The sequence below is a fragment of the Penaeus chinensis genome, chromosome 43 (assembly GCF_019202785.1).
Source record: "Penaeus chinensis breed Huanghai No. 1 chromosome 43, ASM1920278v2, whole genome shotgun sequence".
NCBI classification, from domain to species: domain Eukaryota; kingdom Metazoa; phylum Arthropoda; class Malacostraca; order Decapoda; family Penaeidae; genus Penaeus; species Penaeus chinensis.
The window spans coordinates 9,085,517-9,098,016 of record NC_061861.1 but is presented as its reverse complement, the minus strand read 5'-3'; the positions used below and the strand labels follow the sequence as shown (position 1 = coordinate 9,098,016).

General features: G+C 35.0%; 1 protein-coding gene and 1 long non-coding RNA gene across 2 annotated transcripts; both read right to left on the bottom strand.

Moving 5' to 3' along the window:
- Positions 1-456: 456 nt before the first annotated feature.
- LOC125024558 lies at positions 457-2,733 on the bottom strand. Its single transcript, XR_007114772.1, has 2 exons — positions 747-2,733; positions 457-567 (listed from the first exon to the last, which is right to left on the bottom strand). It is a non-coding gene; the product is annotated as an uncharacterized LOC125024558 (long non-coding RNA).
- Positions 2,734-5,170: 2,437 nt separating this feature from the next.
- Positions 5,171-9,656, bottom strand: LOC125048341. Its single transcript, XM_047647005.1, has 3 exons — positions 9,506-9,656; positions 7,284-9,085; positions 5,171-7,220 (listed from the first exon to the last, which is right to left on the bottom strand). The coding sequence occupies exons 1-2, from the start codon at positions 9,654-9,656 to the stop codon at positions 7,353-7,355; spliced, it is 1,884 nt and encodes a 627-aa protein (XP_047502961.1). The 3' UTR covers positions 5,171-7,220; positions 7,284-7,352.
- Between the last annotated feature and the right edge of the window lie 2,844 nt (positions 9,657-12,500).

The window sequence follows — 12,500 nt, the reverse complement described above, 5'->3', positions numbered from 1 at the left end:
GTGTGTGTGGGGGGGGGGGGGGGGCACAAATGCATGCGCATAAACACACACACACACACACACACACGCCTATATATATATATATATATATATATATATATATATATATATATATATATTTATATATATACATATACATATACATATATATACATGTATATATACATATATATATATAAATAAATCATATATATATATATATATATATGTATTTACACAAAGAGAGATGAAAATAAACATGAGTCGCATAGAACTTCAATGGTTTTCTTTTTACTTCGTATGTGAAATAAAGAAATATGACTTCATTCGCACAAATGCATGCGCATAAACACACACACACACACATACACACTAACACACACACCTATATATATATATATATATATATATATATATATATATATATATATGTAGCAGAGAGCCAAGGACGGGTGGGTTTCACTGGAAACGCTTGGGTGATTTTTATGGCACTTTATTGCATCTTGGATACATCTTGATTTCTTCTCTTTACATGCAATTCATTACCATCCATTTTATCCCAATTACTTCCCAATTGTTTCCGTTAAACTGAAATTAACAAATCTCTAACTAATACATGCTTTACATATAACTCTTATTTCACACAATATATATCAATAATCATATTACAATCTCATTCAAATACGTCTTTATATCACAATATATCATTTGCTTATACTAATATAAAATATATTGTCAGATTACATATATATATACAGATATATTACCTCAGACACCTCACTTGGGTTCTCTGAGTAACAAAATGGCTTCCAATGATTTCCCAGATTAGTTATGCAAATTCCCTATAGATGTCGTACACTTTAGAAAACGATATGAGGGTATACTTATCTATTTCATACTTATCTTATGTTAGTAATATCACAAAGCATAGGAACTGATTGTTTTAACTAAGTACACATTCTGTCCCTGCAGTAACATGGCTCCCCTAAATTGTATAAACAATATACCTTAAACTCTAGTTACATTGTACTTAAATGAGCAAAATGTGGAATTAATATCTATACTACTGAGGAACTATAAATTGTTGGCACAATTTTGATATTTAAATAGGCTCTTTGGCGGGGACACCCCACTTCCACTATGATTCAACTAACAATATGAGTTTGTGGATTGGTCTTTCAAGGTTAACGACTGCTTTCGTTCGTCTTCCAAATGCGTCAAGCGAGGAATCAGCCTTTCTTACAAGACCATCTTTGCTTGGCATAACCTCAGATACACAACAAAGTTTCCAAGAATTCCTTGGGAAATTTTGTTCCTTTACAATGACAATATCATTTACCTTAACATTTTTAATAACTGAAGGCCACTTGTTCCTGCACTGAAGCGATTGAGCATATTCTTTTCTCCACCTATTCCAAAATTCATTAGCAAGATATTGAACTCTTCGCCATCTCTTTGGTCGTTGTTTGCACATTGTAAATCTTGTTTCACCTTTTAGAAAGCTTCATTTTGGACTTGCCTTATGATTTCATTTTCAGCTTCCACAAGTTCTGTTCACTAGGTGACGTGTATTGGGATTCTTTGTTTTCAGTCAGTTCTTTGTTGACTGTTGCTCTCCCAGGGTTCTTGAATCTACATTGAAGGCGTAAACATAATGCAACAGCCTTCTTTGCCCTGTGCCAATCAGAAAAATATGCAAGTCTTGGAAGAATTGAAGTGCTCTCTTTGGTTTGGGTCTTATATGACGAAATTTTCTTGACCTCTGGATCATTCTCTTGTACATTTACATTTACAAATGCTGGATTAGCATTATAGTCAGGTTCCCAGAGGAAGTTTGGTCCATTTCACCATAGAGAATGTTCAATCAGTTGCTTTACATACAATCCACGTGAAGCAGCGTCAGCAGGATTTTGAGCTGACTCAATAAATTTCCATTGTTCCATAGAGGAGTGGTCTTTAATATGCTGCACTCGGTTAGCAACAAACACATGGAATCTCTTTGCTTCGTTTGAAATGTAGCCAAGTACGACTTTGCTATCAGTCCAAAAGAATTCCTTTAGTTCCTGGTAACCTAACTCTCTCTTTAACATAGAACTAATTCGAACGGCTACAACTGCAGCTGTTAGTTCTAACGTAGGAACAGTTATAGGCTTCAATGGTGTACTCTAGACTTTGCCATGACAAGGGCACAATGAACTTGTCCCTGCTCACTTACTTGCCTTAAATAAGAGCACTGTCCATAACCATTCTGGCTAGCATCAGAGAAATGATGCAGTTCAATTGATTTGACCTTTCTAAATTCGTCAGGCTTGTAGCATCTAGGAATCTTTAACTCTTTCAACTGAATCAAATCATCTCTCCATCTTCTCCATTGTTGTTTCAAGTCATCTGATATGTCATTATCCCAGTCTACTCCATCTTGACACAAAGTTTGAAGTATTCTTTTACCAATCAATATAAAGGGTGAGACCATACCCATAGGATCAAAAACAGAACTCACTGTTGACAATATACCTCTTCTAGTTATTGGTTTGTCATTAATACTAATTCTGACCTGATTCAATGCACCATTCTACTCCTAAAGTTCTCTCTATTGGTAAGGCTTCACTAGAGAGGTCTAAATTCTTTAAACTTTTAACCTTTTCCTCTAAGCTTATTGCTTCTAGAACTTCTTTCTTATATGACAAGAACTTGTGTAATTTAAAGCCACCCTTCGAGCATAATGCTTTACTATTCCTGATTAAAGATATGACTTCTACGGTTGTAGGTAAAGATGTTAAACCATCATCTACATAAATTCCACATTGCCCTGCATAATCATCAGCAGCAGCTTTCAGTGCAAAACTTGCTACACTTGGAGAAGATGTAGCCCCAAATAAATGCACTGTCATTCTATATTCTTTGATTGTTGAATCAGGATCTCCATTTTCCCACCACAGAAAGCGGAGTAGGTCTCTGTGATCAGGCTTTACCTTTACTTGGTGGAACATTGCTTCTATATCACATGCAATTGCTACATGTTCCTTTCTAAATCTGCACAATACCCCAATTAAGTTATTTGTCAGATCCGGACCTTGTAAGAGATTCTTATTAAGTGATTCACTCTTATACACAGCACTGCAATCGAAAACTACTCTAATTTTGTCAGGTTTCTTTGGATGATACACACCATGATGTGGTATATACCATACTCTTCCATCATTGAAGTTTAGACCCTGGCATGGTGCCTCTTCTGCATAGCCTTTGTTTATGAGATCTTTCATAAATGCAACATAGTCTTGTAGAAAATCATTATTTTGCTTTAGCTTCCTCTTTAGACTCCTCAACCTACACAATGCTATTTCTTTACTATTAGGAAGCTTGACTTTATCATCTTTAAGAGGGAGGGGTAACTCATAATGCCCATCTTTTAGTTGATGAATTCCATCTTTCATTTTTCTCAAGAAAATCTTGTCTTGATACGAAAAAGGAACATTTCCTGTCTCCCTTTTACTGAAATCAAGCTCAAATAACTTTCTAAGTTGTGCAAAATCAATTATTTCTTTTACTTTAGTTGGTGAGTAAAGAAAGCTACATTTTGTATCACCATTAATGATAACCTTATTGACTATTACTTTGCTAGTTAGGACTTAATCTGAGTCACTTGTATCTTGACAATCACCATTGACTCTCCCTATTATACTCCAACCAAGCAAAGTTCTCTTTGCATAAGGCTCGTCATCTTTCCCAGGAATTAACTCCCTCGGTTTGATGGCACGAATAAAATTTAAACCTGTCAAGAGCCCAACTTCAACACTTTTATCATATGGCATTAATTCGTATGCTATTCTCTGTAAATGAGGCCATCCTTCTACACTTTCTGGCCTCGGAATTTGATCATGTCTGGCTGGTATATTCTTCCGTGAATAAGTGACCTCTATCTTTTCATCTTTACCACATACAATTAGGCCTTTAGTCTTTGTACTTTCAATTGTTTCTTCACCTGTCACTGTTGTTAACTTCAGGTGTACCTTGGAGCCTAGAATGTTCAGCCCATTCATGGTGGATTCTTTATTAAACATGCATCTGATTGTTCATCTAATAATGCATAAACCAACACCTTTTTACTTATGTTACTTTCATGGTGTATCCATACTGGTACTATCATGAAATGCATCATATCCTCTGACTTTCTCAATATCTTTATTTTATTGGAAACTGCACTAACTTTGAGTTCCTCATCAACTTTGCTGGAGTTTACCTTGTCTTCAATTATATTAATTTAATTTGACAATGTTACTGTTTTTCCAGCTTCTTGTTCCTTATACCTTTTGAGTAAGGCTTTCCTTTCTTTTATTCTTTCGAGTATAGCCTTATGAAGAGATGTTGGATGACGTCTCTTACATACTGTGCACATATTCTTACTTTTGCAGTTTTTGATAATATGGCCATGTTTTAAACAACCCCTACAAAAAAATGATTTTTGGACATATTCAAATTTTGCCTTATTATCAAGTCCATTAAACCCTTTACGTTTATCAAGATCATGATCAGCCTTGCAAAAGTTACAATATGGTTTCTCTGGACTCTGTCCCTTGTCATCTCTATGTACCTCTGTTTCTTTTACACCTGTTGAGTTAGTCACAAACCTTTTTGTCCCAAACTTGTTTATTTCTGGTTTACCCTTCTTACTACTTATTGAAACATTGATATTATGACTCTGATTCATTGAAATTACTGCACTATATGATAAAATTGGATGGCAAGCTTTCTTTGCCTCCACTTCTATAAATTCACAAAAAACTGAAAATGGAGGGTAACCTGTATCACTTGCAAACCATCTGTAAACTATAGAATTCCATCTTTCTATAAGAGCTGGGGATAACTTCTGTAACATTTTGCTATTTTCTTGAGGATCATTTAAAATATTAAGGTAGTCTGTCGTTTCCATTACTGTTAAGCAATTCTTTAAGAAGTCTGACAATTTATGTAGTGCATGACCATCCTTATTTGAAATCTTTGGCCATTCACTCAATTTCCTTCTAAAAGCATTTGCCACAATAAACTAATTACCAAACCTATCCATTAATATACTTTTAGCCTCAAAATAAGCTTCTTCTTTGGGAACACGTAGAAGTCCTCTAATAGCATCCTTAGCTTCCCCGCTAGTATAGTGACCTAAATAGAAAAGTTTCTCTGCAGGTTCTGTAACTCTTGACTCTATAATAATATCAAAGGTTTGAAGCCAGGTTGGAAACTCCAATAAATCTCCACTGAAAATTTCTGGTTCTGGCTTAGGCAATTCACTTTTACTTTTAGAGGATAAAATATTTACCACATCTTTAAATACATTAATGTCTATAACTTGACTTGATCTATCTTGCCCAAATTATGCATTAAAATCTTTAAACTCTCTTTTTGGCTCAAAACTCTTAGCTTGTGGCTTAAGCTCTGGGCTTGCTTTTAAGAAAGTATTCTCTAATTTGGACCTCTCTCTATCTCTAATTCACCCATACCTGATACATCCTTAGCAGCCATTTCTTGTTTTGGTAAATTAGGATTTACTTTCTCAATCTCTGTAAATTTATCAATAGATTCAAAATATTTTTGAAGATAAAGTTCTTTACTATCATCTAAATCTTTACTTTTAGACAATTCTAACTGGATGTCTTCTAGACTGGCTTTCTTTATTTCTTCTTGAGATGCAAGCCTATTTCTCATAGCAAGAAATCTTTTGTACTCATATTATTTTTCTTTCATGATCCTCTTACTTTTTCTTAGATCATTTGATACTCTGTTTCCCTTTCATTAAGCTTTAGCTCAATTTGTAGCTTAGCTAATTCTGCCTGTAACCTTTTATTCTGTGTAACATTAAGCATAGATCTCTTTGTAGAATGGGAATGCTTTGATGATCTACTCTTTTGTGAATTTACTGAATTTGTTTCTTGTTTTAACTCATGCATTTTACTCTCAATGTTATGCATACAGTTATTGTGCTCCTCAGTCTCAATTTTTAACTCCTGTAACAATTCATCCTGAGAACTTGGATCTACTTCCATTAATAAGTTAAAGGCATTTATATTCTCACGAACATTCACACCGTTCTTCTATCCTTCTTGACCTTGAACTATTTTGCAAGATGGGTTGATAGATGTGAATCCAATTCTCATGAGCATCCTCACTAACTTGTATAACTGCTGCATACAGGAGGTCTTGAGTCTAGTAGATGCAGAAAATCTTGAGACTGTTATTCTGCATACATATCTTGAATTTTTAACTGCTGTTCTGAGGAGGCTTTGAGTTTAACTGTCGCAGAGAGCCAAGGACCGGTGGGTTTCACTGGAAACGCTTGGGTGATTTTTATGGCACTTTATTGCATCTTGGATACATCTTGATTTCTTCTCTTTACATGCAATTCATTACCATCCATTTTATCCCAATTACTTCCCAATTGTTTACGTTAAACTGAAATTAACAAATCTCTAACTAATACATGCTTTACATATAACCCTTATTTCACACAATATATATCAATAATCACATTACAATCTCATTCAAATACGTCTTTATATCACAATATATCATTTGCTTATACTAATATAAAATATATCATCAGATTACATATATATACAGATATATTACCTCAGACACCTCACTTGGCTTCTCTGAGTAACAAAATGGCTCCCAATGATTTCCCATATTAGTTATGCAAATTCCCTATAGATGTCGTACACTTTAGAACCGATATGAGGGTATACTTATCTATTTCATACTTATCTTATGTTAGTAATATCACAAAGCATAGGAACTGATTGTTTTAACTAAGTACACATTTTGTCCCTGCAGTAACATGGCTCCCCTAAATTGTATAAACAATTTACCTTAAACTCTAGTTACATTGTACTTAAATGAGCAAAATGTGGAATTAATATCTATACTACTGAGGAACTATAAATTGTTGGCACAATTTTGATATTTAAATAGGCTCTTTGGCGGGGACACCCCACTTCCACTATGATTCAACTAACAATATGAGTTTGTGGATTGGTCTTTCAAGGTTAACGACTGCTTTCGTTCGTCTTCCAAATGCGTCAAGCGAGGAATCAGCCTTTCTTACAAGACCATCTTTGCTTGGCATAACCTCAGATACACAACAAAGTTTCCAAGAATTCCTTGGTAAATTTTGTTCCTTTACAATGACAATATCATTTACCTTAACATTTTTAATAACTGAAGGCCACTTGTTCCTGCACTGAAGCGATTGAGCATATTCTTTTCTCCACCTATTCCAAAATTCATTAGCAAGATATTGAACTCTTCGCCATCTCTTTGGTCGTTGTTTGCACATTGTAAATCTTGTTTCACCTTTTAGAAAGCTTCATTTTGGACTTGCCTTATGATTTCATTTTCAGCTTCCACAAGTTCTGTTCACTAGGTGACGTGTATTGGGATTCTTTGTTTTCAGTCAGTTCTTTGTTGACTGTTGCTCTCCCAGGGTTCTTGAATCTACATTGAAGGCGTAAACATAATGCAACAGCCTTCTTTGCCCTGTGCCAATCAGAAAAATATGCTAGTCTTGGAAGAATTGAAGTGCTCTCTTTGGTTTGGGTCTTATATGACGAAATTTTCTTGACCTCTGGATCATTCTCTTGTACATTTACATTTACAAATGCTGGATTAGCATTATAGTCAGGTTCCCAGAGGAAGTTTGGTCCATTCCACCATAGAGAATGTTCAATCAGTTGCTTTACATAAAATCCAAGTGAAGTAGCGTCAGCAGGATTTTGAGCTGACTCAATAAATTTCCATTGTTCCATAGAGGAGTGGTCTTTAATATGCTGCACTCGGTTAGCAACAAACACATGGAATCTCTTTGCTTCGTTTGAAATGTAGCCAAGTACGACTTTGCTATCAGTCCAAAAGAATTCCTTTAGTTCCTGGTAACCTAACTCTCTCTTTAACATAGAACTAATTCGAACGGCTACAACTGCAGCTGTTAGTTCTAACGTAGGAACAGTTATAGGCTTCAATGGTGTCACTCTAGACTTTGACATGACAAGGGCACAATGAACTTGTCCCTGCTCACTTACTTGCCTTAAATAAGAGCACTGTCCATAACCATTCTGGCTAGCATCAGAGAAATGATGCAGTTCAATTGATTTGACCTTTCTAAATTCGTCAGGCTTGTAGCATCTAGGAATCTTTAACTCTTTCAACTGAATCAAATCATCTCTCCATCTTCTCCATTGTTGTTTCAAGTCATCTGATATGTCATCATCCCAGTCTACTCCATCTTGACACAAGGTTTGAAGTATTCTTTTACCAATCAATATAAAGGGTGAGACCATACCCATAGGATCAAAAACAGAACTCACTGTTGACAATATACCTCTTCTAGTTATTGGTTTGTCATTAATACTAATTCTGACCTGGAAAGTGTCTGATTCAATGCACCATTCTACTCCTAAAGTTCTCTCTATTGGTAAGGCTTCACTAGAGAGGTCTAAATTCTTTAAACTTTTAACCTTTTCCTCTAAGCTTATTGCTTCTAGAACTTCTTTCTTATTTGACAAGAACTTGTGTAATTTAAAGCCACCCTTCGAGCATAATGCTTTACTATTCCTGATTAAAGATAGGACTTCTACGGTTGTAGGTAAAGATGTTAAACCATCATCTACATAAATTCCACATTGCCCTGCATAATCATCAGCAGCAGCTTTCAGTGCAAAACTTGCTACACTTGGAGAAGATGTAGCCCCAAATAAATGCACTGTCATTCTATATTCTTTGATTGTTGAATCAGGATCTCCATTTTCCCACCACAGAAAGCGGAGTAGGTCTCTGTGATCAGGCTTTACCTTTACTTGGTGGAACATTGCTTCTATATCACATGCAATTGCTACATGTTCCTTTCTAAATCTGCACAATACCCCAATTAAGTTATTTGTCAGATCCGGACCTTGTAAGAGATTCTTATTAAGTGATTCACTCTTATACACAGCACTGCAATCGAAAACTACTCTAATTTTGTCAGGTTTCTTTGGATGATACACACCATGATGTGGTATATACCATACTCTTCCATCATTGAAGTTTAGACCCTGGCATGGTGCCTCTTCTGCATAGCCTTTGTTTATGAGATCTTTCATAAATGCAACATAGTCTTGTAGAAAATCATTATTTTGCTTTAGCTTCCTCTTTAGACTCCTCAACCTACACAATGCTATTTCTTTACTATTAGGAAGCTTGACTTTATCATCTTTAAGAGGGAGGGGTAACTCATAATGCCCATCTTTTAGTTGATGAATTCCATCTTTCATTTTTCTCAAGAAAATCTTGTCTTGATACGAAAAAGGAACATTTCCTGTCTCCCTTTTACTGAAATCAAGCTCAAATAACTTTCTAAGTTGTGCAAAATCAATTATTTCTTTTACTTTAGTTGGTGAGTAAAGAAAGCTACATTTTGTATCACCATTAATGATAACCTTATTGACTATTACTTTGCTAGTTAGGACTTAATCTGAGTCACTTTTATCTTGACAATCACCATTGACTCTCCCTATTATACTCCAACCAAGCAAAGTTCTCTTTGCATAAGGCTCGTCATCTTTCCCAGGAATTAACTCCCTCGGTTTGATGGCACGAATACAATTTAAACCTATCAGGAGCCAAACTTCAACACTTTTATCATATGACATTAATTCGTTTGCTATTCTCTGTATTGAGGCCATCCTTCTACACTTTCTGGCCTCGGAATTTGATCATGTCTGGCTGGTATATTCTTCCGTGAATAAGTGACTGGAAGTGCAACCTCTATCTTTTCATCTTTACCACATACTATTAGCCCTTTAGTCTTTGTACTTTCAATTGTTTCTTCACCTGTCACTGTTGTTAACTTCAGGTGTACCTTGGAGCCTAGAATGTTCAGCCCATTCATGGTGGATTCTTTAATAAAACATGCATCTGATTGTTCATCTAATAATGCATAAACCAACACCTTTTTACTTATGTTACTTTCATGGTGTATCCATACTGGTACTATCATGAAATGCATCATATCCTCTGACTTTCTCAATATCTTTATTTTATTGGAAACTGCACTAACTTTGAGTTCCTCATCAACTTTGCTGGAGTTTACCTTGTCTTCAATTATATTAATTTCATTTGACAATGTTACTGTTTTTCCAGCTTCTTGTTCCTTATACCTTTTGAGTAAGGCTTTCCTTTCTTTTATTCTTTCGAGTATAGCCTTATGAAGAGATGTTGGATGACGTCTCTTACATACTGTGCACATATTCTTACTTTTGCAGTTTTTGATAATAAGGCCTTGTTTTAAACAACCCCTATAAAAAATGATTTTTGGACATATTCAATTTTTGCCTTATTATCAAGTCCATTAAACCCTTTACGTTTATCAAGATCATGATCAGCCTTGCAAAAGTTACAATATGGTTTCTCTGGACTCTGTCCCTTGTCATCTCTATGTACCTCTGTTTCTTTTACACCTGTTGAGTTAGTCACAAACCTTTTTGTCCCAAACTTGTTTATTTCTGGTTTACCCTTCTTACTACTTATTGAAACATTGATATTATGACTCTGATTCATTGCAATTACTGCACTATATGATGAAATTGGATTGCAAGCTTTCTTTGCCTCCACTTCTATAAATTCACAAAAAACAGAAAATGGAGGGTAACCTGTATCACTTGCAAACCATCTGTAAACTATAGAATTCCATCTTCTATAAGAGCTGGGGATAACTTCTGTAACATTTTGCTATTTTCTTGAGGATCATTTAAAATATTAAGGTAGTCTGTCGTTTCCATTACTGTTAAGCAATTCTTTAAGAAGTCTGACAATTTATGTAGTGCATGACCATCCTTATTTGAAATCTTTGGCCATTCACTCAATTTCCTTCTAAAAGCATTTGCCACAATAAACTTATTACCAAACCTATCCATTAATATACTTTTAGCCTCAAGATAAGCTTCTTCTTTGGGAACACGTAGAAGTCCTCTAATAGCATCCTTAGCTTCCCCGCTAGTATAGTGACCTAAACAGAAAAGTTTCTCTGCAGGTTCTTTAACTCTTGACTCTATAATAATCTCAAAGGTTTGAAGCCAGGTTGGAAACTCCAATAAATTTCCACTGAAAATTTCTGGTTCTGGCTTAGGCAATTCACTTTTACTTTTAGATGATAAAATATTTACCACATCTTTAAATACATTAATGTCTGTAACTTGACTTAATCTATCTTGCCCAAATGATGCATTAAAATCTTTAAACTCTCTTTTTGGCTCAAAACTCTTAGCTTGTGGCTTAAGCTCTGGGCTTGCTTTTAAGAAAGTATTCTCTAATTTGGACACCTCTATCTCTAATTCACCCATACCTGATACATCCTTAGCAGCCATTTCTTGTTTTGGTAAATTAGGATTTACTTTCTCAATCTCTGTAAATTTATCAATAGATTCAAAATATTTTTGAAGATGGAGTTCTTTACTATCATCTAAATCTATACTTTTAGACAATTCTAACTGGATGTCTTCTAGACTGGCTTTCTTTATTTCTTCTTGAGATGCAAGCCTATTTCTCAAAGCAAGAAATCTTTTGTACTCATATTATTTTTCTTTCATGATCCTCTTACTTTTTCTTAAGATCATTTGATACTCTGTTTCCCTTTCATTAAGCTTTAGCTCAATTTGTAGCTTAGCTAATTCTGTCTGTAACCTTTTATTCTGTGTAACATTAATCACAGATCTCTTTGTAGAATGGGAATGCTTTGATGATCTACTATTTTGTGAATTTACTGAATTTGTTTCTTGTTTTAACTCATGCATTTTACTCTCAATGTTATGCATACAGTTATTGTGCTCCTCAGTCTCAATTTTTAACTCCTGTAACAATTCATCCTGAGAACTTGGATCTACTTCCATTAATAAGTTAAAGGCATTTATAACTTCTTTAAACTGTACCTCTTCTGCCTTTTTACAAACATTAAGTTGATCCAAACATACAACACTATCAAGACTTGATAATATCTCTGATAATACCTTTCTCCATGCTAGCCTAGCAGATGATAACCTCTTTGTATGCTGTGTTATTTGATACTCATGCCCTTTTTCTGTTAAAACCTTTTTCCTAGCACCCTTCATTGTCTCACTAGCCTCAGTTACCTGAGGTTTGTCACCTACAGATTCTTCAGTAGCACTCATTATTACAACTATTATTTGGCTACTGACCTATATGGAACTTTAAACACAAATTTGTACCTATTAGTCAAAAGTTCACTAGCCTTTGGCGACGCCTGTAGACATGAAGAGCTTCTTTAAAGAGCAGAAATATCCAGTGATTGCATAGGTTATCCTCTTGCATTCGGATTCTCACGAACATTCACACCGTTCTTCTATCCTTCTTGACCTTGAACTATTTTGCAAGATGGGTTGATAGATGTGAATCCAATTCTCATGAGCATCCTCACTAACTTGTATAACTGCTGCATACAGGAGGTCTTGAGTCTAGTAGATGCAGAAAATCTTGAGACT